Below are 26,221 nucleotides of genomic sequence, written 5' to 3' on the forward strand. Positions count from 1 at the left end.
CCTTACTTAAGCACATCACAGATGTTCTTGTTGTGTTTCATTGTGTATGTTGCCCTGAAAAACATTCAAAAAATTATGGTTCCATAGAAAATGCCAAAGACCGTTTTAAAAACAGAACCATTATCGGCCTCCAGGTAACACTGAATAATTCATTTTTAATCTTGCCCCTAGCAAAGGCATATCTGTTAGTTATTAATGATAGCATTAAAACGTTCCCTGGAGAGTTTGTATTTATGTTGTTTTCTATTGTCTAACAATAAGGTGTTACCTGCCAAGTGGTGACAGCTTGCTTTATTTTTCTGCATCATATTCAGATATGATGCCGGATGTGGGCTCGTTGTGGCCCCAAGTTACAGAAATACTACAGATTTCTCTTTTTAAAATCAAAGAGGACAGAGCATCTTTCACTTTGAGTGATCTTCTCACAATACTCAACAATTTGACTTGACCTTGATTAATACAGTCTTGAGGTTTAAGACAAATGCAAAAGGAGGATTCAGAGATACCCTGACTCCACTTACACAAGTTACCTTAATTGTGTGTCAGTGGATGTTTCCACTCTTGAACTACAAAGTTCCCAAGAAGGACTACTCATAGCTCATTTTAGATACTTGTTTCTAACGGTGAGGTTTCTTGCAGGCTAAGAATTGATAACCATGAGAAAAATAGGACTTCATAACCAAGGTTGTCATTTTAATTAAGATATAAGCTACAAAGCCCCAAGAATAGCTGCTCACGCTTACCTTGATGTCTACTTGTGTTTATCCACACACATTAATGATTGCATATTTCAGTTAACAACCAAAATGGTCCATCACTTGAAATATATTTTAAATACTGTAAGGAATGTCGTACCGCCCTGGAAGAACAATAGGTAAAGAACTGTCCAGGGCAGCCTTCGGAGCTCTTTTCCTTTCCATTAACAGAATTCAACGAGCTCTTTTCATGGCTGCCACTTAAATACTTCTGGGTCATTTCACTCAGCTAGACTCCATTAACAAAAAAACAGCCACTTGACTGCAGCCCTGGTGCAGTTGCCCTGTAAAATCCAGGATCAGACCATGTCAAAGATGATTTCATCTAAAGACCCCCAAAACTACAATTAGGCGTGCAGGAGGACATATTCTGAAATTGTGCTTTCATAATCTTTTACTAAACTCTAATGTGGATTCTTTTATTTTGAAAGACTAACTATAAGTTAAATGTATCATCCATTTAGTGTGATAGTTTCTTTGTCTTTGTTAGGTGGTGTAGATGTCATCGTTCATCAAGACTACCTTATATCAGGATCCACAAGTCTGAACCCCAAATGAGGCCTCACATTACTCACACCCATTTTCAGATTGACATTCATGGAGCTAACCCAAATTTGTGATCTTATAATCCAACTGTTCAGTCTGCTAAAAAAAAAAAAGGAAAGGGTGACACATGGGCATGGATGCTGATGACGTCAGCAGTGCAGGCAAGCTTTCTGATTGGCTTGTTCTGATGGACATCACGCCTTTACAGAGAAATTATGGTTTAGCCTCTGGTGCGTTGCTAAATACAGACACATATGAAATAAACATTACTGACATCATTACCCCCGAGTGTTAGGATACAAGTGTGATGACTAGACTATTGTTGTCTGCTGTCTGTTTGGACAAAATGAATGGACGTATTTTTAGCTTTAATATGACAAAAAAAGAGGACCCAGTGCATAGCTACAAAAATGTAATTTTAACAAAATGTCTCTATGCGCTTAATATACAAGTTCAATGATATTGATTTAGAGGTATTTGTCTCAAATTTCTTCTTATTTAATTCCCTCTAGATTTGCAGAAATTTCAACTTGTGAAATAATTTTTATAGTGCATACAAAAATAAATCCTAGTCCTTTAACAGCGAAAAAAAAAAAAAAAAAAATCAGCAGACAATGAGAAAATGGGTTTACAGTAAGCCAGAGTGAAATCCTGCATACACAAGGAAGAGACAACGCAGGTCTGTCATTTTTGTGCAGCATGAAACCATTGCTGACATGCCTGATGTGAGCCTGAAGCATCAGGAGGAGCTTCATTTCACATCAGACAGGCACAGAGCTTCCCCCGGATCCTCTGCGAGTCTGTCTCTCTAAACCGTTGACCTTACAAATGAGGCACACTGCATCATTGTGCGAATTGGTGTTTCTGGGCGGTGCAAAGTGGAGTAGAGCACATCAGAGTGCAGGATATCAGAGCAGAGCAGAGCAAAGAGAGGCAGGCACATCCGCCGCTGCAGGGATCAAATCTGTACCATCTGACGCTCAAGGATTTATGGGTTTAGTCAAAATTGCTTTTCCCACTGTGGAGATTAAGCACCGTAGGATGTTTTCCACCCAGGCCGTAGAATAGTGTAGCTGCTGCTGCTGCTGTTGCTGTTGCTGTTTTTCTTCTCTCTTACCGGCTCCAGAGCTGCGGAGGGGAATGTCTCAGGACGGCAGAGTGCTCCAAACCCTTGAGGGGAGACGATTCTGACTGACAGGAGAGGTCCGTCCTCTGGGGAATGTGAACCATGCAGGTGGATACAGTACTTGTGCTTTTCTGCGTTTGGCTCGTTGGTGCAGCAGGGAAGAAGGTCCAGCAGAGGGGTCACAAGCTGGAGACCTACAAACAGAGCAGGTAATGCCAAAAGAGTCATGAATGTAGCAAAGACAAACACTGGAATGCATGCTTTTATTTTTATACAAGGTGTATTGAGCTTTTAAAGCCTCCTTTTTCTTTGAATCTCATTTCTCTTTATTATCTTTTTAGACATGTTTTTTTTTATGTTTACATGGTGTTGTCCAGTGTTTCCTGAGTCACTTTCCTGCTCACCCCCCCCCCCCCCCCACCCCCGCCCGCGAAAAAAAAGACTTTTTCAGATGCCAGATTGGAGAGAGAGAGAGGGAGCACTAAATCCTCACATCTATTTATGTACTACTAGTGAAAGCTGTGTTCTCTTGCCCCACAACTGCTTCAGGCAAGTTAATGACCCACCGCCAGCAGTTGTAGTCAATGTCATTTTCAGGTGATTATTTAGGCTAATTGCTGCCTCGTCAATGTGTCCACTGGATTATATGTTTTGGGGAGGACTGAACTAGATTCATACAGCATCTGTAACTATCCGAAATATTGACTGAACTGACCGTGACTATAGATATTGATTGAATAGAAAAGAGCGTATTTGCTGGTCTAGTTGTATACATGTGTATACATTCATATGACACAACTTTAAGATAAATAAATAACTTAGCATCAGTATTTTGTAACTGATTGTTTATAATTACTTAAATGATAGTGGAACAAAATGAAGCGTAAAGCAACACTTGAAGAAGAAAAATCTTTTAAAATGCAGTCAGGCATTTGAGAAGCAGAAATATGTTAATATCTATATAATAATATCTCAGGGGCCTTTTTTACCAAACTGCACAGTTCAGGAATAAATGTCAAAGACCTTTTTAAAATAAAACTTAGCTGCTGATTATTCTGTCAGTTTATAGAATCTGTGCCAATATATTTAGCTTAAAACGTACAGTTTAGTTTGAAACTCAAAGAATTTTCCATCCCAAGAGCAAGAAAACTAAAAAGTATTCTCTTTGAAGAGGCACGCCCAGTTATTTCTGCTATATTAGCTAAAAATGTGATTGTGATAATCAATAAAGTTGTAGATTTTTTTTTTCTTAATGTAATAATTGTTCCAGCTCTCACAAGAATACCAGTCGTTTATACAAACTGTTATTTTGCGTATCATATGAAGTAAGTGCCCGACTGATACGGGAGTTTTGGGTCTGGAACTGATTTTTATATCAGGGAGGAAAAAAATTCAGACATATAATCAGATATATATCGGCCGATATCTCTCTAAAATCAATCTTCGATTTGTAGAGATAGAGAAATATAGATTTACAATTTTATGTGTTGATCCCGCCAATGCATCAAACACTTGTGGAAAAGATATTTAATGAATCAAAGATAGTAACTCAACTAAAAGGTGATGCTTGTTGTAATGTGCTGGTACAAAGAGAACTGCTAGTGTAATACAATGAAACTCAAAATAAATGCTATTTGACTGGTGAATAATTCACGTAATATCGGCCCAAATCTGCAACAAAATAACCGACACCAATGGTCACTAAATATGCTTGTATCGGTCGATATTATCAGCTGGCAGGTTACTCGGTCAGGCTCTACTTGTAGAGGAAGAATAGTTATTTTTACATTAGAAATGCACATGTGATACAGCCAGGGCATATTTTAAAGCAACACTTCATGATATTTAAAAAGATGAATGTTTGAGCTCTGGAAAATAATCATAAACAACTCTGAAAGGCTTTTGAAACCTGTTGAGAATCAAATGGAGATCAGTGAGAAGAGAACACACACTGAGGCTGAAAATCATTTTAACTTTCATTATTGATCAATGTGAGGATTATTTTCTTACTTATTCTCCTTATTGTTTGCCTGATACATGCCCGTTACATGACTTGAATCGTGATATGATTTGACATGACATTTTTTACAAAAAGCCAAATAAATTTAACTGATCTTAACAAAAAGAAAGAAAAGTAGCAGACGTTATTTATCAACTTTTTAGCTTGAAGAATTCATGATTTTTCTAAACATTTTTTTCTTTGGCTCGACTTTTTGATTAATTGTATAGACTGTGAATATTAACAGACGATGCCTGAGTGACGTCACCCAACTGGTCCTGCAGGGGGCTTTGGAGTCCCCATTCATGGCAGTCGTCATGCTGGAAATGCTGTCCCATAGAGCTGGTTATTGTCCACAACCTCACAATTCAATTCGATTTCAATTCTTTGGGTCACGATTTGATATCGATTCGATATTGATCAATATCGATTTAATAATACATAAAGATGAATACCCAGATAACTCATTACCTTCTGATATTTGTTAAATAATTATGTGTGCATTGTTTGTATTGGTTTTGAACAAACTGACTCAAAAATGTATTTTATCATTGGATTATTATTTGATCAACAAATAATAAAACATTAATGTACAGTATGATCTAAAGTGCCTGACCTGAGTTCACAGCACCCACAGTGCCTCCAGTGTAGGGTGTAATTACAACGGAAAAAATCGATCTCAGGATTTCCCTGAATTGATATTGAATTGGGAAAATAAAAATTGCAATGCATTGATGAATTGATATTTTTAACCATCCCTACTGTCTCAAACTAACTTTCAGTTAACCGAACTTAAGGCAAAGATCTGGAGCTGAGGCGGCTTTTAAGCCTCTTTACAAAAACCATTACACTGCACCCACCTGTCCATCAGAGCAGCTGAAAATGATTCCCCTCGTACAGTGTGTGCCGATGGAAACATGAGCGAATCAGACTTATTGGGTTTTTTAAAAACAGGCTGTAAGCGTGTTGGTTGCTGCTGTAATAAGTAGGCTGTTTTGAATGGGTGTGTATGTGACATCAGGTGCTTCTGAAGCAACCCTCAAGTGGACACTTGACGAACTGCAGGATTTTGCACATCCACATCAGCTCCATTTTTCAACACTGGAGGTTTCCCCTTGATTAATTGAAATATCTTTTCAGCATTTTTGTACTAAGTCAACACCTTGAGGCGACTCGCAACACATTAGACAATCTTTCTAAAAGAGTCCTGTAAATAACAAGTGAGGAGTGGACTCTTTTTCAGTCTTTTTGTGTCAGCAGACTCTTTTGTGAAAATATCCGCTGTGAGTACAAATACACCCCGAGGCACTCAAGTCTCAAACTGTCTTTGCATTCATCACTGGTGAAGACGATAAGACTTTTCCAAGCAGGCAAAGTATAGAATATGTTTTCCACGCAATGCTGTCAGTGCTGAATGATTTGCATCCACTTAATATATTCAACAAACCTTGTCAAATCATAATCCCTCTGCCTTTAGACACACTATCACCATCCATGTAATAACTGTTGTTTTTTTATAGATCGGACGTCAAACAGCAATCTGGTCACTCTTAAAATTCTGATCCATCTTAGTGAAATAAATGTGTTCGACATTACATTACGGATTGTTATCATATATACCGAATCATCAGACTGCAGCGATCTTATTGATGGAGCATTTGTGCTCAATCTAAACAATCCTCTGTGAAATTGCGCTCATTTAAACTGATCCTTTTCAGCCCTAAGGTCATTAAGATGATCATTATGTGTAAGAGGAGCACAACCATAATCATCTGTGGAAAATCTTCAAAAGAAAGAGCGCACTAGTGGCTCACAGCTGCTCTGTAATCTCTCAACACCAGCATCCCCTTGTTATCAAATGTGAGCTTCACTGTTCTTTTACCCTAACTAGTTAAAAGTCAGCTCACACATTCCTCTCTCTGCTGACACACACAGCCTAAGAATACAAATCAAGTGTAAATCTCTCATTCCTCTTTTTTAAGGGGGTGAAAGGGGGGGGGGGGTTCTCAGTATACTTCTGCAGGAGTCAAACTCCTCTTCTCCCTGGTTCTCATCACTCCGCTCCTCCTCTCTTGAGTGTGAAATTGCAAAAGCGTCTGGAGGCTGCTGGTGTGGGTTGTGGGAGTTTTTTTCACCAGCCTACATTACTCCAATTTTTTCTACCACTCGCAGCCTTGAGGAGGATGAGCGGGAAAAGGGGGATTTGTGTAGGACAGCACAGTCCCACACAAAAACACATCTGAGGGGAAAATCCTCAGATGTTTTGTGGTTCGAGGGATCGTTTTTCTGTTCTCGCTTGATGATTTTTGGGTTAGAAAAACAACACTTAAATTATATAAAAAGAATAAACTTGCTTGTTTTTCCGAGGTTCCAAGGTTTTTTTTCAGCCTTCAGACTCATACTGTATGAGTGATACTCATCTAAGATTAAGCCCATATATTCATCACTGGTACATTCTGCTGCTCAAAGTCAAATCGCATTAGCCAGTTGGCAAGCAACATTTTAAGTCAGTAAACTAGAATCTGTCCTGTAAGTTTTACCATTGTGTTTCTCAGCCAATCATTCAAAAATTCTGCCACGTCCTGACATATTTACCATAGCACATTCGCGCCATCGTTTTTCAGCCCCTTTTAGCAGCTTTAGTAATTGTGATGGAAGCAAGGGAGGAGGTCATGTGACAGTACAAGAACAAAAGAAGTCTGCTGAATAGGGAGGAGGTCAAACACACACAATACTTTTACCGAGGATACCAACACTAACTTATGGTTCATACATCCATTAAGTCACATAGATAGTGTTACTAAAGTGATGTAACTAAAGCCCCTGCCTCACATGTATTCCTAGTATCCTGTGGCTAAGTCCGGATATTTAGGTCCTGACATTATTCAGAATAAAATTCCACCCATGTCTCACAACGTAAGACTATCTCTGTCACACGCACCCTCTTTACTCCAAATACTAGGTGCCTGGACCTAACCTGCTATTTCCCTTATTTTATTGAATTATAAATAAGGATAATGTTTTTACACAGTTGGTTAGTAACTGACAATCAACGTATTCTGTCTTGTTAGTATCGTGACATGTTGTTCTGTTTGGGGCTTTTTCTAAAAATATATAAAAGAAGCTACACTAATGTTTTTCTTAATACTATAATTATTTGTGTCTGTTTTTCAAATGAGCTATGAGATGTGTTGTATTGAAATTGTTGTTGGTAGAGTCCCCTCTTGAGATGTAACTGGAACATGTCTTATAAACACTGTGTGTTGCTGATCTTTCCCAGAGACAATACGACTCCCACACAACACAACATTTTCTTTCATGTTCGACCTTGAAAACAATTCAGAGTTTGCACAACAGGTGACTTCTCCTCCCCAGTTATAAAACCTCTTCTCTGAATCAGCAGTCAGTTAAATTGATGCAACATAATATCGGCTTCTGACATTTGTGTATGTCGCACTATATGCTGATGGGCCGATGTCTATCAACAGGCCGATACTGATGTTAAACCAGAGCATGGAACCAAAACGTCATTTAAACATGAAGGGAACTGTGAATAAAAATCCAAAGAGACAGAACCAAATCAAGCTAGCTGGTAAGATAGTCACAGCACAGTGAAGTTAAAGGTACTTACTTTAAACCCCTCCTTGTGTTCTGTTCAGATGATTCATTTATAAGGCTCTCACACTTGCAGAAATCTTCTGAAAAACTCAGATTATTTCCAAGAGGAGCTGTATATGTGAACCCAAACTTTTAACTCGGACTTCACCCAGAGTGTCTCCGACCAGACCCATAGTATTTTTTCCACAGCAAGTCCGAGTGGGCTGATGTGAGAGCACCACAGGATATTCTCCGGAGAATTCACCTCGAGCCAATAGGAGGGGGGAATGTGACGTTTCTATACTGTTACTGCTGCACGGTGCATAGACTGTCTAGATCATTTCAGCAGTGCATATGGGAAAACCGCTCTATTAACTAATTTCACTCCAGAAGGCTTCAAAGTCAACTTTGGCAAATACTGAATTCAAAGTTTGGAGTGCAAGTGATATTTATATGACTTATTAAATGGTATTTTTTCTAGAGTCTTAAAATACTACATATGTATGGTGATTGAAAAGGGTGGTGTATACATTCCTCTTTTTGTTGCTATTGAGTTGAAGCCAAGTTCCTGATGATTTCCAAAGGTCTATACATCAGTGTTTTAAGTTTCAAGATAAGTCCATAAATTCATGAAAAGACTTGCATCCTGTTGATCTGTTTTATAATACAGCCTGTGAACTTTAAACCATTTTACTATAGTCATTGCTCTTCGCCTTTGCAAGCATAATGTGTACAGAATGGTCTTAGTGTGTAGGAATATGTGCCTTAACCCCTGACCCCAACCTCTGCAGAACTGCATGCATGCAGGTCCATGGCTGCAGAGCAGAGGCGGCATCCGGCCTTACAGATCAGTCGTCAGTCTTCTGTGTGCTGTAGGCAGTCATAGAAGGGGATTGGAAAGGCCTTTCTGCCAAGAGGATTAGGAACCAGCTGCTGGATGGGTGCAGACGAGTAGCACACATTGAACCCTGCAGAACACTGCAGCGAGCATCAAGACCCATCACCGACTGTTTCATTTTGCTATTGTCATGTTTTTTATCTTTTTTTGTTGTTGTCCCTTCACCTCTCCCCTCCCACTTGCTCTTCTTCTGTGGTGTTTTCTTAATGCATGTCTGTGGTTGTCACAGGGATTTGGCCCTGTGTGTCACAGCATGCTCTACTCTAATAATCCATTTTAGGGCTATTGGAATTCTTTTTTTTCTCTCTCTCCGACACTCTGTGCTTTGGCCTGAAAATTCAGCCTTATTATAGTACAGCCCTCATGAAATGTGAGTAAAATGTAGAGCTGGCTTTGTCTTAAGAGGCTGTGATGAGGAAAGGCTCTTTTACCCTTTGTGTTATTTGAAGATCAAATGTGTGTGATGTAACAGGATGTGCTACATCTAAGAAAGTGAGCAAAACAAAACACAAATTATTGTTCCTACTCTTAACACGTACAATAAATTAAGCTTAAACGTGACGTCATCATTCTGTCAAAGACAAAAGGTGAGCAAAAGATTCCTTTTGTAATTCAATAATCTGCAGATTGTCACTCAATTCATCTTTTATTCTATTAAATATCCCAAAAACAGAAACAAATGTGAAAAGAGTGAAGAATGCTGATAGCATGAATCTGTGACAAGAAAGGCATCAAGTCTGCTCTTAGGAGAAGCTGTAACCAGCCAGTGATTTGGATTGTTTCTTGATAAAATAACTTAAAATCTTGATTATCAGTGTAATTGCTGGGTAATTTTCTGTTGTTGCTTAAATCATGACTTTAATTATTGTTTGAACTCTAAACAGAATAGATCATATCAAACATTTTGGGCTGCGACTAACAATTATTCTCATGCAAAATGAATCTCTTCAGCAGTTTAATTCTTGACTTGTTGAGCATTAATTCCCTAATAAAATGTCCAAATTAGAAAAAATACACGTTTAATTTTTTGTATCAGTCAAACTGACATCTTCAAATGTCCTGTTCTGTCAGATGAACACCCGCATTACCAAAAAGAAATTCAGTTTTGAGTCACACACGACAAAGAGTAGAATAAAATCCTCTCCTCTGAGGAGCTGAAACCAGCAAATGTTTTGCTTTTTATTCTTGTAAAAAGATGATTGGATAATCAAAGTGATTGCAGAATAGTTTTCTTTGGATCCACTAATGAAGCTAAGTCCTACTTGTTGCAGCTCTGCAGATGAAAATAAAATAACTTGTATTAAAAAGGACCACAGTTTAAGGTAAAACAGTACACAACAATCTGATTGCCTCCATCTCAATAATAGGTGCAAAGTCGTTTTCCTTATGTAACGGATGCTCTCTTTGGTTTATTGATTTATCATACTTGTTTACAGGTTGCGAAGAGAAACCAACATGGATGGAGGTGGAGGTCAGAAACCTGGAGGGTAAGTTGTATTCATCTTTGGTTAGTTATCATTATTTTGCTAATGAATTTAAAAATCAAGAACATCACAGGCTTTTCTTTTCTCTTACAGTCCAATTTACAAACGTAGTCCAGACATGACAAAATCTCCAATGACAAAGTCTGAGCAACTCCTGAGAATAGACGACCATGATTTTACCATGAGGCCAGCATTTGGAGGTCGGTACTATTTTTTTTCTTTTATTAGAGTTCTTCATTTACATTTCCTCTGCACATGATTTCCACTCAGCCAGGATGCTCAGGCTGCATGCTCAGTCATCGAGTGCAGCTGGATAAGATTCGTGCAGGGGACATTGCTCCGGGCCTGTATGCATTAAGCTCTTGGAGATTTTAATGACCCCATCCATGCAAGCTGTGCTTGAGTCACCAAATGCAGCTCAGTTCTTTACATCACGAGAGTGTTAATACATGTCTTTGGATCAGTGTATATTACAGGGATTTCATGTTGGCTGTTTGGGCTGTAGGATTATGCAGGGATAAAGTCAAACAGGCATTTGTTTTTACAAGATAGTAATGAAATATATATTCTTAATCTTTTTGTCTTTTATGACAAACAGCCACAAACATGACGACAAAAAAATGAATCAGCCATAAGGGAATTATTGTTTCAGAGAACTACATGCTGCTTTATTACAACTCGAGTGCTTGTAATCACACGACAATCTGCTGCTGAAAATAAACCAAGTGACCCTTGCAGCATCCTCTCTGATTTCCACCATCAAGAGCTTCTCAGCTGGAAGAGAGATGGATTTCATCCAATGCTGCATCACCTTTGATCTATTATTGTGACACTATTGCGTTGGTGTACTACTGGAGGATGATGATGATGAGTAAAAAGGCAGAAATAGGTCAGAAGTAGGATCCCAGCCAGACCGACAAAAAGTCGTGGCACAAACATTTGAGCTTTATTCGTGTGATTTGTGGTTCTTTTTGGAAGCACATACAAAAACAAGTTCCAAAAATCCCTGTAAAGGTCATGTTGACTGTCACAGCCACACAAGCAGCAGGCTTATCAAGCATTTATGATGAAAAACAACACTTCTTTATTGGTCATGCATTTCTATTGCTTCTGATTTTCTTTCAGGTCCTCCAATTCCTGTTGGTGTCGATGTTCAGGTTGAAAGTCTGGACACCATCTCTGAGGTGGATATGGTGAGTATAATGAGTCAGGTCTCCAACCGAGAGAGACACTAGGTTGAACCCTCTCCGTGTGAAAGAGATTGGTCTTTTCTGCCAGGATTAAAAGACAAAAAAGGTACATCTTCATTTTTCCAGAGTGCAAAAATGTTTCTCTGTGCAACAGCCATGCCATGTTGTCTTGCCTTTTGTTATAAGTGTGACAGATTTCGAGATGTTGCGTTCTGCCCAAAATGGATGTGCATGGATCTGGTGTGATGCCGGAATTGTATACTTCAAAAAAGCATTGAAAATAACCAGACCAGAACATAGTTTGGGGCAAGACCAAAATAAGTGGCTCAAAATGCACTCTTACATTTTAGTGAAGGAATAGTAAAGCCTATGAAGTACTTTAAATGTAGTTAGTTGGTGTCTGGAGTATATGGAAAGCTGTAAATGTATCTAAGGTATATTTCCCAGGTTTCATTACCATCTGAAATGCCAAGTCTTTTTTCCAGGCTTCCTTTAGATTCTGTTGGGAAACCGGGTAACTGGAGACTAATAGCTTTGAATCAGGGCTCTGGTTCAGATGAGTGGAGAGTTCCATGTGTGTTGGGATTGACTGGAAGCTTGATATGTTAGCGCTGATGTAGTATTCAATCTGCCCCAATGTGCGTCTGGAATTGAGTAATTTCCCTTCAACTGAACAAAGGTGGCGAAAGTATTATATTATATAGTAGTATATATACAGTCTGCTATATGGATGATGCCTTTATTTTTCCAGAGCCTGGAGTAAATATAATCAATAAGAGAGGGAAAAAAGGAGTAAAAGCAGAAGTTTCAGGTAGATTAAACGATTTTATTTTCAGATACCAAATTCTTAAAGATATTTCAACCATGACCTGTAACAGAGTCTGGGTATTTGGTTTGTGAAAAGAGAAGAGAGGGGATGCAGGTTTTTGCAAAGGTCCTGTTCAATTGCAAGCCATGAAGATGTGGTACTGTATAGGTGACTTTACCGGGATAAACATCCTGCCAGTACATCAGTGCTCTCGAGTTTGCAGCCAAGAAATTGTACTCCAAGTCAGGGAGACCAAGGCCACAGGCGGGTTTTGGCTTAGTTATATGAGTTTTAGCGATGCCATGTCCCTTGAATCCCCATTGAATTGAATAACAAAGGCTTTTGGCAAGAATATAGGTAAATATTGGAAGTGGTAAAGAAACTCAGGGACTCAGCTAAGTCAAAATGACAGGGAGTGTCATTTTGGTTGCATTAACTCGAAAGACCATAGACAGTGGTAGCAGTCTCCAGATTTCAATGGTGGATTTGAGTGTTTATATCATATTCAAATGATTGAGTTTGTACATTAATTTAGGGTCTTTGGAGATATCTATTCCTAGGAACTTGATTTGTCTGTGGTAATGTGAAAGGACAGGTTTTTAGGAGGATTTGTGTTCAAGTCTCCTGTAAGAGGCATAAATACATTCTTATCCCAGTTTAAAGTGTACCAAAGCATGTACCAAAAGTTTTAAAGAATTCCAGAAGAGGAGGCAGGGACTCTTCAGGGCAGGAGAGTAACAAAATTAAATCATCTGCGTAGAGGGAGATAAGATTATCCACTTTGGATTAATTGAGCAATGGAAGGGTGGCTTCTCATGCTAATAGCCATGGGTTTGATGGCGAACACAAATAATAACAGGCTCAGAGGACAGCCCTGTCAGAAAAAGAATGTTGTGAGGAGAAAGATAGTGATTTTCAATCACAGAGGCTGTCGGGGAAGTATTTAGACCAAAGTTTTCGCCCAGGTTAAACTCCTTGTGACTGTTATAATGTATTTCCACTCGGCCTGATTGAAGTCTTTTCAGCATCAAGAGCTCGTATAGGTATTTTAGAGTCTTTGTTATGACTCAAGTACATTATGTTCATCAGGCGCCTTACATTAAAAAAGGAAATTCTTCCTGGAATAAATCCGGTTTAATCATGATGTGCTTGCAACACACTTATTGAGTCTGTTGGCCAGGATTAAAATAAACACCTTGAGATCACAGCCGAGGAGAGCCATAGGATATGATGTTGGGCTGGTCTGATCCTTATCTTTCTTTCAGTATCAAGGGGATGTCAGCACATTATAGGGATTCAGGGAGTTGACAGTTTGTAATAGAGTGCTTAAATATTTCTAATATGATAGGAGGTACCTTATCTGAGTACTCTTGTGCTCGCGGTTTTAACTCTGCCTGCTCTTATTTGTCTGCTCTTAAATAATAGTTTTTATGCTCCTGCTCCTGTATTATCATTTTTGTTAATTAAAACTATACAGAAACCATCAGGCCTGTGGCTTTCTAGTTAGGGGAGATGTGTATTGCCTTTGTAATGTCTTCTTAAGTTACGTCTTTGGGGTAAATGTCCTCTGTAAACACTTCTGTAAACATTGATACATTTCTTTCGGCTCTGTGGAAATCGTCCCTGTACTAGTTCTGATTTATGAGTGTTCTGTTAGCTTGTATGCTTCTGGCGTGCAAGTCATTTATCTTTCTTCTGCAAATTCCAAATGTTATGGTTTTAAAAACATTCCACTCACTCGGTTGGAGAGAACAGAAATGTATTTGAATTTCAGTTTCATTATACCATTCAGCTTTCCAAAGAGTTGAGTCAGTGATGTCAGGAGTGTCATTGGGAGATAAATTATGCGTTATTAAATAAGCTAATTGTTGATGGAATTGTGCGTCATTAAGTAAAAGTGGTTGAAGCTGTCAGTTGAATGCAGATGTGATTGGAAAGTAAAATACTATTTGGTAGAAATTATATCAGAAGTGGTTTTTATCATCAGTAAAGAAATAGTCATCTCTTGTGTATCACTTATGCTCATGAGAAAACACATGTACTGTTAAAGGTTGAACCAACAGTTCCTATGTCCTTTTTAGCGCGTGAAAAACACTCGTCTGGTTGGAGCCTATTGTCACCTTTTAGAAGTCTTAAGTTACCTCACGGAAGAGACCTTTCAAAGCTTCTCAGAATATGGAAATGATTGAATATTTTAGCATGGAGATAGAAATAAGAAAAGTCTGAATAAAGATGATCTCATGGCCCATAACATTCATCCTGTGGACATTTGGAGGGCCTGAACCCTTGGTTTAGAAACTACCACGTTTTCTACAACGTACATAAAGTTGTTCCATTTTAACCAGCCACAGTTGAAACATGCTACTCACACATTGTTGCATTACTTTTATAAATCATAAAATAATATAACCTATGTTAAAATAGATCAGTCACTCGGGCACCGCTTGGCCTAGCAGTTAGTTTGCCCGCCCCATGTACAGAGGCTGTTGTCCTTAAAGAGGGCGGTACTCGTGTTTTATCGGTACTTAATCTGTACCTGCCCCACAAGTAATTAACCCCCCTCTTTTCCTCCAATAGGACTTTACCATGACACTATACCTGCGTCACTACTGGAAGGACGAGCGGCTGTCGTTCCCGAGCACCAACAACCAGAGCATGACCTTTGATAGTCGCCTGGTGAAGAAGATTTGGGTTCCTGACATGTTCTTCGTCCACTCCAAGCGCTCTTTTATCCACGACACCACAACTGATAATGTCATGCTGAGGGTTTACCCTGACGGAAACGTGCTCTATAGTCTCCGGTAAACATGTCGGCAGAGGACTGATTGGTCTCAACTTTGAGCCAAAAACAAAAATTGACACAATGAGACGCATTTGCAAGCAGCTGTTATAGTCATTAATCCCTAAGAAAAGAATACAGCACTTAAAGGATAAGTTATCTCCCTGTAGTTTTCATGTTTTTCATGTTTTTCATGTTTTGCTGTTTTCCCTGTGCAGAGTGACCGTCACCGCCATGTGCAACATGGACCTTAGTCGCTTCCCTCTGGACACCCAAACCTGCTCCCTGGAGATTGAGAGCTGTGAGTGGATTTATCACATCTATGACCAACAGCTGGCCATAACAAAGCTTCTTTCAATGCTAATGTGCTAAATCATCCCCCCAATATTTGATCCAAATTAAATGACTTGATAGCCAGGAGATATGTTGAGTATCTACAACACCACGATCAAGATAAAGTAGTCTACTTTACAACAATTTTTACCCACACGCTCTGTTCTCTTTTGCCCTCCTCAGGCCAAAATGTCAAGTTTGCTCAGTGGAAATTTAATATATATCGTGCCATTAAATTTTTTGAGCATCTATGCTACAAAGATAACATTTTAAATGAAAGACCTCCTCGTCCATTCAGCCCCCTTACAGCGAGGCCAAAGGACAAACGTCAGATGGTTTATTGGTCACTGAAGAATCAAGGGGCTGCTACTGGCTACTGCTTTAGAGTTGTAGTCTTGTCTCAGTACATCTTCTTTGTCAGAATTTTAGTTCACAGTAACATGCTGCATTGTTCAAACTTCATCTTGTCCTGATTTGGCTTCTCACAGGTGTACTTCTTTCTACTTCTTTTCCCTGCAGATGCATACACAGATGACGACCTGATGTTGTACTGGAAGAAAGGCAACGAATCCCTCAACACCGATGACAGAATATCGCTGTCCCAGTTTCTCATCCAGAAATTTCACACCACCACCAAGCTGGCGTTCTACAGCAGCACAGGTACAGTAATCCACAACACAAGCACTTTTAATATAAGCAGCAAACTGAAGTGATTATGCAAATTGACCCAACTGGTGCATCATGCATGTAATAACTAGATCACAATTGAATCAAACTTCAATGCATCTCATTTAACTTTTTAAGCCTTTTCCTACTAAAGTATGACGTCCTCTTAAATGATATCATTTGAAAGTGACACCAAGAAGAAGGTACACATATTTAATCCTAACTGTGAGACGAAAGGAGTCAAACTACTTCCAACCACTTGCATGCAGCTGAAAAGCCTCCATGAAATCCCTACAGCCTTCTTATGACTGCAAGTCACTTCTAGCTCAGAAGTGCCACCTGAAGCAGAATAGGGATTTTGTTTGGTATCCCTCCCCGTCACAATAGCAGGCAACCTTTGCCTAGGCAATGTTTGTATGTTTTATCTGCAACTAACATGTATGTGTAACACTCACATTTCTACCTTCCAGGCTGGTACAATCGTTTGTACATCCACTTCACCCTGCGGCGCCACATTTTCTTCTTCCTGCTGCAGACCTACTTTCCTGCGACTCTGATGGTCATGCTGTCCTGGGTGTCCTTCTGGATCGACCGCAGGGCCGTCCCTGCCAGGGTGCCACTAGGTAGGACCAAAAAAAAAAAAAAAAACAGTGAGATGATTTTAAGAATAATGGGAAATACATTATGCTGTAATACCTTAGAAAAAGGGAGAGACTAAGCAGGGGCAGAGCTAAAAAAAAATCTGACATGGGCAGCCAAACTGGGGCTATACCTCATTCAAGGCTTAAATAAAGTATGTGTGTACATGTACACAGACAGGAATGACTATAATTTCATTACCCTTTCTATCTCCACTAATCATATCCACTTTTACTACAACATTGAAGTATCTAAAATATGTTTTATTCCTGTATATATATATATATATATATGTATATATTTTTACTTTAACAAGTAACACAACAGAGTGGTAACATGTCAATCTTTTTTAGCTTACTGGTAATTTCTTTAAGGGTTCCAAAAGATCGTGATCGTGATGTGATAGATGCAAAAATATACCTACAAGTAGCCTTCAATACAGTCCAAGTAGTTCATTTTAACACAAGTTCTTCCTTTGACTAGGCAAATAGCCCATAATTGTTTTGGATGTATCACTGGTGTGGCCAGACAGATTTTGTCATAGTGACCTGTAATTTGAGAAATTTCATTTGATTTCCTTCAAGTAAGATGAGAGGATTATGCCACTCTCATATAAGGGAGATATTTATAAAACTATGAATAACAGCCGTTAAGCTTAGCCTAGCACTATAAGATAACAGGGAGATAAATAGCTCGGCTACATCAAAACCCACAAAAAAGCCCATCAAGATCATCAAAGAAAAGCTTATTAACGTGTTGTTGTCTTGTGTTGTTGCAAGTATTCAGCTGAGATTCCAGATGTTACTGGTGCTGGACAAAAATAATTGTCTCACACTGGACTGTTACAATGCTAATAGTTGTTTGTACTATAATGATATGACATTACAATGAACATGTATAGGTGCTGGAAAGCGGGATTTTCCACAGGCTGGTTAGTTTGCTTGGCATAAAGAGAGGAAGTAGAAAGAGTAGAAGTAGAAAATATCTAGCATGTCTCTGGAGGTACCAAAAAAATCTAGAAAATAACCTTCAGAACCCACCAATGTCATTTCAACACTTTATTAATAAGTCAGTATAAGAGTTGCTAGTCTGCTTTTGTTACAAGGCTAGCTGTTTTCTTCCCTTCATAATGATAAGCGACTCAATATTGTCGTAAAAAATTCTCTGCTTGTTACCTCACAAATGATCCATCCAGGACATATCCTCCCATAAAACAGCACATTTTGCATTTCATGCTCTGCTTGGATTATACAAACAGTATTTAAAGTGTAAAAGAACAGGATGCAGGTACACTGATGTTGCTACGCTCTGACAGAGCCAGCGAGCTGTTTACCCATTTCCAGTCGAGAAAATAGAATTGCTGTATGACCAGTCTTGTTTGTTGGTTTTTCTCCAGGCATCACCACAGTGCTGACCATGTCCACCATCATCACCGGAGTCAACGCCTCCATGCCACGAGTCTCCTACATCAAGGCAGTAGACATTTACCTCTGGGTCAGTTTTGTATTTGTCTTTCTGTCGGTGATAGAGTACGCGGCAGTCAACTACCTCTCCACGGTGCAGGAGAGGAAGGAAAGGAAGCTAAGGGAGAGAGTGAGTGTCATTTCATGATTTTTATTCCTCTTGTGGTTATTGATCACGACAGTTAAAAACAAAGTTACTCTGTGACATGGTGATGATTTAAGTTTATCAGTTTTATCTTTACCAAACCAGTGTAATTATCTTAGCCTTCAACATTAGTGTAAGCAAGTGCAGTAGTTCTGAGCATAATTTGAGCAAAAAAGTGTAAAAATGCAACTTTGTACATCATTCAGATTTTAGAATTTTTGGTAAAAGCCCTTTTCTTTCTTCCATCATGTTTACATTCTTAAAAATAATTGTTTGTTTCCGTTTCTTTTTCCGTGTTACAATTAAGAAATGCAAATGTGACTCTACTTTTTTACATAAAAGATTAATTTACAACAGGTTCACTATGCAAAAAAACTTCATAGTTCTGTTTGATGTAGTTTTTCTTTCAAATTGTGTGCACAATACATGTGGAGCTACACGTAGGACATCATATCCTTTACAGTTATTCTGCAGGCCATTGTCCTTGATTAGTTTTCTAACAGGGGGAACTTGCAAGCAGAAAACTGCTGATGGTCGTCACATTCAGCCGTCTGGGCAGATTTTCCTCAAAGTTATTAAAAATGATCATTTAAATCGATTTAATTCTCGGTGATTTTTTTCATGCATATCTAACATTTTAATTCGATCTCAATCTCCCTATGGGCTGAATTAAATGTCCCTTTATTTTTTATTTTTTGAACTGTTAAATGGCCCACTGCTGTTGATAATTAAAAAAAAACTACATTTTGTAATCACTGCAAAGAAGAAAAACTTTTTAATTAAAAGCCAAAAAGCCACATGATTACTCTTCTTTAAGCCACAACAGGACATGGCTGACCTGATTTTGTATTAAGATATTTTACACATCAGAATATCTCAAACCCCATGGAGACATAGATTAATTATTCATGCTCCTTCCCAATAAGCAGATGAATATTCTCAAAACTGGCTCCGTTTAAGCTCTCGGGGCTATGGCAAATTATTTCTGGGACTACAGCTCATGTACTATACTGCTATTCTTCATCTGCCAAATGCTGCAGCATATGGAGCCAAATTGCCCACGTACCCTGAGGAGCATTTCCAGCACAAACATCTTCCTATAAATGTTTCTTGCCAAAGTTATTAACAAGCACTGAGTTTGCAGAAAATACGCTTAACACTTGAGAAACAAATTTATTCTGTCTTTGCATTTTAGTTTGTTTACAATAAGCAGATTTTCAAAGTGTTAAAATGACTTTGTGTTCCTTTTCGTTAGCTGCCATGCACTTGTGGCATTGGCAACCCAGATGACATGATGATCGACCCCCAGATCACTGGTTACGGGACAATGGATATGAACACAACAGGGAATTATGGGATGCCCGAGAACGGCGGGCGCCAGGAGCCAAGAATGTTGGCCCAAGTGGCACTTAACGACCCGCAGATCACCGGTCAGGTGAAGCCATCCAGAGGCTACGTGAACATTTGGATAGACACCCATGCCATAGACAAGTACTCAAGGTGGATGTTTCCTGGAGCGTACATCCTCTTTAACATCATCTATTGGTCCATCTACCTTTAACGCAGGATGCAGTACCTCGGTGAGAGCCGTCCATGATGTGACTCAAAGATCCTGCGTTAGAGCAGAAAACAAACAAACATTGCATTTGATGCTTTTCATACAGTGACTGCTCATAAGATGCAAGGGGACCATTAACAGATTGGTGACCATTGCCTTCTTTTTGACCCAGCCATTTAAAACTGAAGAGTTGAAAAATGAGCCATGTACAGGACGGACATCTTGGCTCATTTTGTCACTCTCTGGTCTGTGTGGCGTCATACTGTAACTACTGGCTGTTGCTGGAAAGACGTTTGGATGTTGTCGACTGAGGACAACTGCACAGACAGATGCTTTTACACGGCCCTTTGTATTTGTGCAGGTTTGGCAACATTTCAGTTCTACTCCTACTGACCACGTTTTGAGAACTGATAAATGTATGAAAATAGATTTCTGACACTTCAAGTCCCTCTTTGACAATCAGAAGCCAACTTAAAAAGTATTTAGTAGCTCAGGCTATTTGTTTACTGGTGGAATTTTTGAGGAGATGATTGGTATAATTGTCATATTTGTCTGATGTATTCAAAGGCAAAAGCAAAGCTAGCCTAGCTTAGCACAACACTGTAAGTGGGGGAAACAGTTAGCCTGGCTCACCAACAAAACTTTCAAAAAACCTTTCTTCAGACACGAGCCTTTCAGTTCTTTCCTCCTGTTTACCGTCATGGTGCTAAACTAGGCTGTTAGCCCAGTAGCTCTGGCTTCATATTTAGCCTTCTACACTTCAAAAAGTGTTTTAATCTTCACATCTCACACACGATAAGAAATCCAAAAGTGATTTAAAAAAAAATGTGGAACTTTTTTCCCTTAACAACTCAATAGTCAGATTATTTGTCTTCTTGAATGATTATTTTGTTTTTGCAGCACGTTAAACTATGATTCAATATATGTTTCATTGTATTGTGATCTTTGTAACAATGAAATGATTGTGCTGTCAAACTACTTCCTTTATTGCAAGTTTAATTTGTTATAAAGCTAAAAAAAAAAAATGCAGTCAATTAAAATCACACAAAATGAAAAAAAAAACATGCTTGATGAGTCCCAAACACTGATGATGGTATTGCTTTTTCTTAATGTCCTTTCTTTCTTTTTTTGTAATGCAGCTGAAGCTCATCTCCACTGTTTGGTGTTTCGATGCTTTGAGGTTCACTGTGAGCTGTTAGTTGCTAGTTTTATCATCTTTTTCAGCTTCAGACTATTTTATACTTTTATGGGCTAAAGATATGTTGAAAATACATCTTGTTGGTTTTTGACAATTTAATGAACAAACAGAGCGATATGGAATGAAACTCTTGAAAATGTGGAATAAAAGTTTTTGTTTTCTGCAAATATGAAAGTTATTGTAACTGAGCTGAGGTGCTGAGCAACACATTCACATTACTGTTCATCTGAAGTCTTCTTAATGTAATAAATCTTGCTTGAAAAAATGGAAATAATGAAATAACACGTTGTTTACAATCAATAGAAAACTCCAAAATAATATATACTTTATGTCAATTGAGGCATCTGGCAGAATTTCTATGATAAATCCTTGACAGTCTTGGTCCCTTCTTATGATCCTGTTTCCCGGCTCTGATACAGTATATTATAATATATATATATATTTAACCAGTGCTGGAGGGCAGCTTTCACACTTATTAGACGTTGGAGTGCTACCAGCATGGTCTCTCTTGTATCGCTGGCATAGGTCTTTTTTCAATGCGGGAACTAAAGCATGGCAGGTTCAAAATTTGATCTATGTCTGTATGATTCCTTATAGTTTGCATGTTGTTGTTTTTTTTTTTACCAGTAATAGAATTATCACGAGGTCTCGCTATGAAAGAAAAAGATCAAAGATACCAGCGGCTGAAATGAGTTTCCTCCAGAAGGTGGCTGGACTCAGCCATAGGGTGAGGAGCTCAGACATTCTGCGGTAGCTCGGAGTAGAGCCGCTACTCCTTCTCAAGAAGCCAGTTAAGTTGAGTTCGGGCATCTGATTAGGATGCCTCCTGGCCGCCTCCCTTTGGAGGTTTTCTGGGCATCTGGGAGGAGACCCCGGGGTAGACCAAGAACACGCTGGAGGGATTGTATATCCCATCTGGCCTGGGAACGACTTGGAATCCCCCAGGAGGAGCTGGATAACATGGCTAGGGAGAGGGAAGTCTGGGTTGACTTACTTTACTTGTTGCAAATGGGACTCGACCTCAGATAAGCCGAAGAAAATGGATTGAGGTTTTGATGTAAACCACCTTTTCTGGTACCAAAAAACCTAAAAATACAGGTCCCCATATTGACATCAGTAGAAGCACAAAGGCTCCGTTGTTGTAAGTAAAATCACATTATCAATTACTAAGTAGTCAGCTATAAAACATTTATTTAAATGTATTTCTTTTTTTTATGAAAAGAGCACATTGATCATCATAACTGTCAACATGCCAGTGTTATCTGCAGAGTAAGACAATTTATTCATTGTATTTTTGGAACTGTCGAAGCTGTTTTGCTGACTTCTTGTCATCTCTCCTGTTGCAGCTTGGCCAGCCTGAAGTCCTCTCTCACTTGGCTCAGCAGATCAGGACAGCAAACTACATCCACAGCTGTCATAGCCAGAGCTTTGGCTGTCCTCAGGGTGAACAACTGGGCCTTCTCAGCTCCTGACACAGAAGGTGGGGGGGGGGGGGGGGGGGGGGGGGGGGAGAGGAGAGAAGGAAATAAAGTATATAAATCGGGTATATAGAAACTGAACAGGAAAACCAAGTGACCTAGAAAGACCAGACAGCTGGTAATGTCTGAGTGTAGTTCAGGTTACTTTCTTCCAAACAGAAACATGCTGTGATACCTGCTGCTTCTGTGTATTCCTCCGTGTGATTAAACGCATCAGTGCAGATGTAGAAGAAAGGATGGATTCCAGGAACAATGAATGAAATGTTGCCAAAGTCAGTTGAACCTGCCAGATAATTATGAAATCACTGTGATTAAAAAGTCTTTGATGATTCAGTGAATAACTAAAAAAAAAAGACTATAAATCAAAGTTCTAGTGTTGCTCTTCTAAGTTCCCTGACACAATCCAGGAAGAGACTTAAATTAATATTAATACTTGTTTTTATTAAATCATTTCCTACCAGAAAAGTTGTCTGGCTGCTCTGGAAACTGAATCCCCAAAGCTTTTCCATTATTTTCATACAGGTTTGCAAGTGTGGCATTAGGCAGAATGTTATGGTATTCGAGACTCGGGTACGTTATCTCCACCTAAAGGGTACAAAAATGTTAGACCATGACGCAGGGAGAGATCCCTACACAGTATTTAAAGCCTGTTGAAGCTCCATGCATGTCCTGTCACGTGAGCTAAAGCTGCCTGAAGCAAGTGCAGATGTAGGAGAAAAGTAGCCTGAAGAGAACTGTGAATTATGTAACATCAACACTCAAGAGCATATTTAGAGGCGAATGTTAAAAGGGCAATGTTATATAACAGCCACCCATCTCAACAGCATACGAGATCTGTTCCTACATCCATACTGGAGTATGAATCTACTTAGCAGGGATATACTGTGTGTCCAGTAAACAGGGAAGCAAATGCTAAGACAATATTTTTATGTTGACTTACTTTGCAGCCTGTGGCGACTGCGGCCGCCCTGAAGCAAGCCTCAGCCTTTCCCTTCAGGACACAAAGATCCTTTGCCAACGGGGTGCGCAGATAAAACTGTAACTCAGTGAAGTCAGGGATGATGTTGGGCTTCACCCCGCCATGTTTAATGATGCCTGTTGTGGAGGAAAGTATCACAATGCACATAAAAGGGTTAGGAGGCCAAATTGTTGTGTTATTGTGATTTCCACAAGAGAGATTAAACATCCACCTGTGAAGAGCGGATGAGAATGTGTTGCCCGACTTTGATCTGGTTGTTATCCTTGTTAGGTGATGAGTATGAGGAAAATAAAAAAAAGACATCACAAAGTGGAACAGGACCGCTTTGACTTTTAAAAATCTATATGAACATGTGTTGCATAACTTTCTCTTGACGCTCCTCTCACCAAACCTTTCACTACTTTGGTTTCCATGGTAACATTGAAGTAATGTGGCTTTCATTTTTCAATACACATTCCATTTATACAGTGGGTCATATAACTAATATATCACCATAAATACCAAGTATAAAAAAACACCTTCCATCTCTTGAAAAATACAAATACTATTACACTAACAGAGGGTCTTCAGCCTTAAATTTTGTGAACAAAATATAGACTTAGACAAAAGTAATGCCACTGAATTGTCACTCATGGGCATCCATACATGTGTGGTGGTGACTGTGTCTGCAGAGACCCTTATCCTTAAATGACATCATTATTAAAATATTACAGAAAGAGTTCTTTTGATCCATTGATCTGTTAATTGACTGATTGTTGCTCTTCTTAAGCAGATGGAAATGTAGCCTATGTGTTTGACATATTTACTACCTCATGTACATCAAGGACATTCATGTCCGCTAAAGGTACATTGACATCTATTGTTGGTGGTTTTAAATAATTTCAAAGCTCAGCTATCACAGACTCGACCTGATACTCACCGTGGAGCCTCCATTCTGGTTTGAGCTGCTGTCTCAGAGCAGAGAGGTTGCTGTAGGCCAGCACAGCAGCATCCAGCGCGTTCACTCCCTCCCAAGGGTACGCAGCAGCATGTGACGCCTTCCCATGGTACTTTACTGACACCCTGTGAAACATAAACACAGCAGGTTAAAGGTTATCGGCAATAAGTAGGAGAAAATCCATATATACTGTGAGGTAAACAGTCACTTACTCATCTAGTGCTACGCAGGGCTGGAAAGAAGTGTCTTGCTGAGCTGGATGAGCCATGAAGATGAGGTGGAGGTCAGAGAAGGCCCCTGCCTTCTGTAGGAGAATCTTTCCTCCTATATCCTCCTCTGCAGGAGTTCCAATAACAGTTATCTGGTATTATAAAAATGGTTTGTTTCAATTAATTGACATAATCGTCAGCTCAGTGTGATATTTACTCATAGCTTATATCATCACAAATTGGTTATCTTTTTATTAATAATTACAGGACATGCATGTAATGACTGTTTGTGGACTAACATGGCTTATAGGTGTCTCATTAAGGAACTAAAACTGTCTCTTCATATTGTTGAAGCTATGGGGCATACAAACTGTGTTACTATCAAATCATGATACAAAATAAAAATTAATGGATTCATAAAAAGGAACAAATTCAGCTTTTGTTTTGTAACATAGTTTTCATTATTGACTCTAATATGAATTCATTTCAAACACAGCTTTGTCTTTGAACGCTTAAGAAACTGAGTAACATTTTTGTTGTTGAGTGAGAGTCACCAGGGGTATTAAAGGGTTTATTATTTTTTATTTTTTTAAATACATGATTCAGGCTGTTTTTAAAGTAAAACTGCACTTCTCATACCTTCACCGGGGCAGGGAGTTCAGTGTGGTTTTCTGATAGGGCAGCTTTCAGCCCCAAGGCGGCGGCAGCTCCCACCTCTGCTATCAGGTTGTGCCCGCATGCGTGCCCGATACCCGGCAGTGCGTCGTACTCGCACAGGAACCCCACGTTCAGCACCGACTCACCCTCCCTGCCGCCCACCGGGCCCCAGCTGGCACGAAAAGCGGTATGCATTTTGAAGTGACTTTCTACCGTCCATGCTTCGTCCTGAGAGAAGAAGCTGACCAGCCTGTCGTGCGCATGCGTCTCTTCTCCAGCCAGTTCTGGTCGGCTCCAAATGTCCCGACTTAAACTGTACAGGTCGTCTTTATGTCTTTCAATACTAAGCTGGAGGGTGTCTTTCATCTGCTGTAGTTTATCCATTTGCTCACACTTCTTTCTTTTCAGTATGACTTAAGACGTGAACGCCCTGCATGGAGTAACCTGTTTACGGTCTCTATGGGACACCCTGCAGTCACGTGACCTCAGAATAATCGGACAGATCAGTTTCCAACTTGAAAAATCCTCCTGAAGGTTCTTGCAAGTCGGAAAAAACAACTCGGAAAGTTAAAAAAACCCAAAAACAGAATGGACGTCATAACACGCAGAAATGAGAGACAAAAGTAGAGGTTGACTTAATGGTCGAAAGTTCTTTTAAATCGTAAATTCAAGTAGGACTAGTGTAAACTATTCTTTTGGATTTGTCTTTGCTTAAAGGGAATGAGCTATGACGGTAAATTGCTCTACGTGTGAAATAACTTGTTTATTTCTCATCAA

General features: G+C 39.3%; 2 protein-coding genes across 2 annotated transcripts; one reads left to right on the forward strand and one right to left on the reverse strand.

The window, feature by feature from the left end:
• The first annotated feature begins 1,994 nt into the window (after positions 1 to 1,994).
• Positions 1,995 to 21,484, forward strand: LOC132993315 (gamma-aminobutyric acid receptor subunit rho-1-like). Its single transcript, XM_061063105.1, has 10 exons — positions 1,995 to 2,636; positions 10,358 to 10,408; positions 10,499 to 10,605; positions 11,531 to 11,598; positions 14,981 to 15,204; positions 15,401 to 15,483; positions 16,035 to 16,175; positions 16,652 to 16,804; positions 18,217 to 18,413; positions 19,684 to 21,484. Exons 1-10 carry the CDS (start codon positions 2,530 to 2,532, stop codon positions 19,987 to 19,989), a joined length of 1,437 nt encoding a protein of 478 aa, XP_060919088.1. The 5' UTR covers positions 1,995 to 2,529; the 3' UTR covers positions 19,990 to 21,484.
• An 874-nt stretch (positions 21,485 to 22,358) lies between these two features.
• LOC132993381 (peptidase M20 domain-containing protein 2-like) lies at positions 22,359 to 25,837 on the reverse strand. Its single transcript, XM_061063197.1, has 7 exons — positions 25,427 to 25,837; positions 24,791 to 24,939; positions 24,561 to 24,703; positions 23,603 to 23,757; positions 23,121 to 23,247; positions 22,838 to 22,945; positions 22,359 to 22,652 (listed from the first exon to the last, which is right to left on the reverse strand). Exons 1-7 carry the CDS (start codon positions 25,826 to 25,828, stop codon positions 22,513 to 22,515), a joined length of 1,224 nt encoding a protein of 407 aa, XP_060919180.1. The 5' UTR covers positions 25,829 to 25,837; the 3' UTR covers positions 22,359 to 22,512.
• Between the last annotated feature and the right edge of the window lie 384 nt (positions 25,838 to 26,221).

This window comes from Labrus mixtus, chromosome 18, assembly GCF_963584025.1.
Source record: "Labrus mixtus chromosome 18, fLabMix1.1, whole genome shotgun sequence".
NCBI classification, from domain to species: Eukaryota; Metazoa; Chordata; class Actinopteri; order Labriformes; family Labridae; genus Labrus; species Labrus mixtus.